Source organism: Sylvia atricapilla, chromosome 19, assembly GCF_009819655.1.
Source record: "Sylvia atricapilla isolate bSylAtr1 chromosome 19, bSylAtr1.pri, whole genome shotgun sequence".
Lineage (NCBI taxonomy): Eukaryota > Metazoa > Chordata > Aves > Passeriformes > Sylviidae > Sylvia > Sylvia atricapilla.
Window position 1 is genome coordinate 10,768,777 of NC_089158.1, and position 5,270 is coordinate 10,774,046.

General features: G+C 54.5%; 1 protein-coding gene across 1 annotated transcript in view; it reads left to right on the forward strand.

Annotated features, from left to right (window-relative positions):
- LOC136369877 (pre-B-cell leukemia transcription factor 3) overlaps window positions 1-2,887 on the forward strand; it is a 97,641-nt gene extending 94,754 nt beyond the window's left edge. Inside the window, exon 8 of the mRNA XM_066333003.1 lies at window positions 1,314-2,887. Within this exon, the coding sequence (XP_066189100.1) occupies window positions 1,314-1,406 (93 nt within the window). The 3' untranslated portion in view covers window positions 1,407-2,887. The remainder of the gene's footprint in view (window positions 1-1,313) is intronic.
- The last annotated feature ends 2,383 nt before the right edge of the window (window positions 2,888-5,270 follow it).

Below are 5,270 nucleotides of genomic sequence, written 5' to 3' on the forward strand. Positions count from 1 at the left end.
GGCGCATTCCCCGCTGACCTTTCCGTGCCGGGGCCGGGGCCGCTCCGGCGGGCGCTGCGCTGAGGCCGCCCCGTCACTTCCACTCAGCGTCCCCCAACTCACGAGCCCCGCGCCTCCCTCTTCTTGACTGACATAAAAATATGTAGCGACAAGCTGTCTGCCACAGCCGAAATCCGATCAGACATTGATTCCAGCAATTGCCTCGATTGGCCGAGACATAAGGGAAATTTGTTCCCGCGCGGCTCGTGCTGAGGCAGGTCTGAGGCGGGAGCGCCCGGAGCGGGGCAGGAGAGGGGATGGAGAGGGGATGGAGAGGGGATGGAGAGGGGCAGGAGAGGGGATGGAGAGGGGATGGAGAGGGGCAGGAGAGGGGATGGAGAGGGGATGGAGAGGGGCAGGAGAGGGGATGGAGAGGGGATGGAGAGGGGATGGAGAGGGGCAGGAGAGGGGATGGAGAGGGGATGGAGAAGGGATGGAGAGGGGATGGAGAGGGGATGGAGAGGGGATGGAGAGGGACAGGAGAGGGGATGGAGAGGGGATGGAGAAGGGCAGGAGAGGGGATGGAGAGGGGCAGGAGAGGGATGGAGAGGGGATGGAGAGGGACAGGAGAGGGGATGGAGAGGGGATGGAGAGGGATGGAGAGGGGATGGAGAGGGGATGGAGAGGGGATGGAGAGGGGATGGAGAGGGACAGGAGAGGGGATGGAGAGGGGATGGAGAGGGGATGGAGAGGGGCAGGAGAGGGACAGGAGAGGGGATGGAGAGGGGATAGAGAGGGGCAGGAGCGGGGCAGGAGAGGGGATGGAGAGGGGCAGGAGAGGGACAGGAGAGGGACAGGAGAGGGGATGGAGAGGGGATGGAGAGGGGATGGAGAGGGACAGGAGAGGGACAGGAGCTTTCTGCCCCTCTGCCCTGCCCCGGGGAGCTGGGGGCATGTGCGGAGAACCAGGCGGGGCAGCTCTGCCCAGGGCGCTGCCGGCGGGGAAAGGCCATCCCCAACTTGGGCAGCGAGGGGCTTAAACACGGATGGCCCCAGGCTGCTCTTCCCAGGGGAACAAGCTGAAGTGCCGGTGAAGGGATGTTCCTCATTAGAGCGGGGATGATCTCTGCAGAAATCCACCGTCCTGACTGCAGCCAACATCTGGCTGGAGGGCTCCTGGTTTCCTTGCTCGGGCTCATCCCTCTCCTCACTGGGGCACAGCTGGAGGAGTGCGGGACCATCCCCTCCCCAGAGCATCTCCCCTCAGCCCCACAGTCAGCCCGTGTGTAATTAAAATAGCAATGGTATCAATTGACTTGTTTTTGCCTTTGCAGGCTAATGGAGGCTGGCAGGACGCAACCACTCCATCTTCTGTGACTTCCCCTACAGAAGGGCCGGGAAGTGTGCACTCGGATACCTCTAACTAATCTCCTAGCAACACTTTTTCCCTGAGCTGAGATGCCTTGATTAGCGCATTCAGAGTTGCAGGAGAAAAAGGAAAGAGTTTTTTGTAGCCAACCACCTACAGCTTTACTGTAAAACCTTGTCTTATTAGAAAACTTGGTAAATCTGTTTTTTAAAGGTATCATAATCATTTGTATTTATACTTAAAACACACAATGTTAAAAAGCACTTTATCCAATTAGGCCAAGATTTAGCATTGTTTATAGCCCTGTAACTATTTTATCATAATTTATTATCAGCAGTTTTAATGATGTTGGTCTAACAGTTGCCAATTACTTGGCCTTAAGGGTAAAAGTACAGGACAAGCTTAACCTCAGTAGCAAGAGCAGACACAAAGAACCGCCTCACCCAAATTTAATTGTGTGCATATTTCCATGGAAAGTCGACAGGAATCACAGACTTTGATTGTGTTTCATCTTTTCATATCTCTCACAGAGCTGGAATAAAAAGAGCTGTTCAGTTATTTCGGTTAACAATGGTCGTGTTTAAGAATCCTTATTCGTCACGTTTTTTTTTTTTTTTTTGTTGAGATCTATTGTCTTACAAATTAGATTGGAAACCAGGAGCATCTTTTCTTGCTAAAGCCCCCCCGGAGCCCGAGTCTCCTCTCCGTATCCCGGCACGGACACAGGTTGTTCTTGGGAGATGACGACTCTTGCTGCTGGTCTCTGTGCACGCCACCACCCGGGGTTTTACAGTACGAGCTGGGTGCTGCCCACGCCTGCCAAGGGCTGGTGCCTCTGCCCGGCAGCAAACCACAAACAAAGGAAAAGGAAAGGAAAAAGCACCGTGATCTGGAGTGTTGTACATAGTGTAGCAAAAGAGTATTTATACATCTCACCAATCAAACACAGCTTTATTACCTCATGCGAACTCATACAAACCAATAGACTTTCAACATGTTCTGTAGCTTAGAGTGCTCACTTACTACCTCTGAACGATACTCACGCTGTAGTTTGTCTCTTTCTTATCTTTTTGCATCTTGTAATTAACTCTTTGTTTCCCCACGAAATGTAATGTACATTGTAATCTCCTACAAATCAGGGTTGCCTTGGCAACTGCTAAAGAAGTGGAAGTGGAAACATGGGGTCTTAGGTTGGACACAAAACAGTGCAACTGTTGTAAATACTGAGAAGCATTTTGAATGTTCTTCATCTTGTTACTAATACACGCAAAAACCAACAACTAATTGTAATGCATACAGACTTCAGTATTCAGTACTGTACATCCCCCTGGATTGCAGGGGCCCTTTCTCTCTCTCTTTTGTATTGTATGCGATTCTGAAACTGATTGAGTCATGAAAATAATTTGTGGCAGTGATTCTAATGTATTAAACCGTTTCGTGTTACTTTCTAACTGGATTACACCCTGGATTGAAAAGTCTTCCTCGTGGTAGTTATATGTAGTTTCAAACATGAATAAACTTTTTGCTTTCATGATGAAACGTTGACGTAATTTCTTCCTGCTCAGTTCAAGTCAGCCCGAGGAGATGTGTTGGTCTCCAGAAGAGTGAGCTGGCGTGGAGCAGGAGCTGAGCATCTCTTTAAACACCAGCAGGTCCTTGTGCCCTCCTGCCGGGAGAGAATCGGAAATCCTGGCAGAGGCACATCCTGGGCAAAGGCTTCCACCTGCCAGCGCTGCCTCCAGTGCCACCCTGCTCTGCTTGGGAGCCACAAATCAAGTGGAGGTAAAGGAAGGGGTCAGGCCTTTAGATGAGTTTAAAAACCATCATCATATTCACTCTTAATTACCATTTTTATTTAACATTAACTTTGGAGCTATAGCCTCGGCTAACAAGTCTAATGTGATTATAAAAATATTTTTCTTTATTAAAAAAACTTTTTTGGAAGGACGTATATATATAAATGCTAATTTTAAGTCTTTTTAATAAAGTAAAGGTCAATAACAGGTAATAGCCTATTTACCATATCTCAAGGAAATTGACTCACAGGAAATCAAATTAACGTTAATCACTTGCAGCAAATGGTCTTTGATAAATATAACTACTCACTACTGGGGTTAGTGCGGCTAGGCAGGAGGAGGCTGAGCGCTCACCACCCCGGCCCCGCTGGGCTGCAGCTCCCAGGAGCTGCTGGGCCATCGCCTTCCCTTCCCTTCGGCTGCCCGAGCCTTCAGGTGTTGTTCTGGGGCCTGAACAATTATTTGCATGATTCAATGAGCTTGTGGTCCAGCTTTTCTCAACAGTTCTTGTACCAGGTTGTTCTGTGAAATACCTTTGTTCTCCCGCTCTCCCCCCTGGGCCGCGGTGACGCTGCTGCTGCTCTCGTTCAGAGAGCAGACTCACCTCCATCAGGTTTGGAATTGAACGCTGCTTCTTCTTCTACAGGTGGTGCATTTAAATAAACAAGTCGATAGCCAGACATGCACCGCAAAGCCTTTGTTATCAGCTCCTGGGAGCCGGGGCAGGTGGGGACTGTGCACTGCCGAAGACTTCTGCACGCTGAGGACAAAGCGCCCAACAATTTGCATTTGCTAATGGAGCTCCCCAAGTCCGCACGCTCAGTGCTCGTGCTGCAGCCCAGTGGAAACGGTGTTTTATATTTCAAATGTAAAGTGTGTCAGCGGAGGCGTAGTAGGCAGCGTAATGAACACTCAGACGTCCCTCATCTTGATCACATCTCTGCTGGCCACAGGCAAGGACCTGTCACACACTGAGGAGGTTCATAGGAAGGCCATCAACAACCTTTGGGCCGCCCTTGCGCGCCCCACGCCCGCTGGGCATCATTAGCTGCTGCTTTACAGCATTAAGGCTTTGGGTCCCTTTGAATTACAAGTGCAATTTGGCTTTTCCTTACGTTGGAGAGCAGCCACGCGGTTCCACGGCAAATAACAAACATCTTATCCTTGAGGCCTAATCACGCATCAGGGAGGTTCACTGCCAGCACCAGCACTAGGATGGAGCCGCTGACGGTGTGTCGTGTTTCAGCCGGCAGCTGCAGCCCGAAGGCGCCGGAGCCCCGCAGGAGCAGCGGCTCACACGAGGGAGGAGACCCTGAGCGCTGCCGGCTCATGCCCACGGCCGCGCCCAGCCGGGAGCTTTCGGCACAGCAGCCCTGCAGCCCGAGCCCCCGGCCGCCGAGGGGCCGCCCTCAGAGCCCGAGAGGACCGGGAGGAGGATCCGCAGCAGGTCCCAGGATTCGCCATCTCCTGTGCCCGGCACTGACCTGACTGAGGAGAGACCCGCGGTGCTCCCCTGGGCACGGCTCGGCTTGTGGGGCCATCCCCAGCCCCCGTGGGACCATCCCCAGCTCCTTGTGGGGCCATCCCCAGCCCCCGTGGGGCCATCCCCAGCTCCTTGTGGGACCGGCCCCAGCCCCCGTGGGACCATCCCCAGCCCCCGTGGGACCATCCCCAGCCCCCGTGGGACCATCCCCAGCCCCTTGTGGGACCATCCCCAGCCCCTTGTGGGACCGGCCCCAGCCCCCGTGGGACCATCCCCAGCCCCCGTGGGACCATCCCCAGCCCCCGTGGGACCATCCCCAGCCCCTTGTGGGGCCATCCCCAGCCCCTTGTGGGACCGGCCCCAGCCCCCGTGGGACCATCCCCAGCTCCTTGTGGGACCATCCCCAGCCCCCGTGGGGCCATCCCCAGCCCCTTGTGGGACCGGCCCCAGCCCCCGTGGGACCATCCCCAGCCCCCCTGGGGCCGGCCCTGAGCTGCTGTGACCCGTGGGGACCGAGGCTGTGCCGCTGCTCCGGCGGGTCCTGAGGAGGGGCCGTGCCTCAGGTGTGTGACCTGCCGCGCCATGGAGCAGCCCCACGGCCCCCAGAGAGCGGCACAGCTCCGTCTGCTGACGGGGGAGCAGG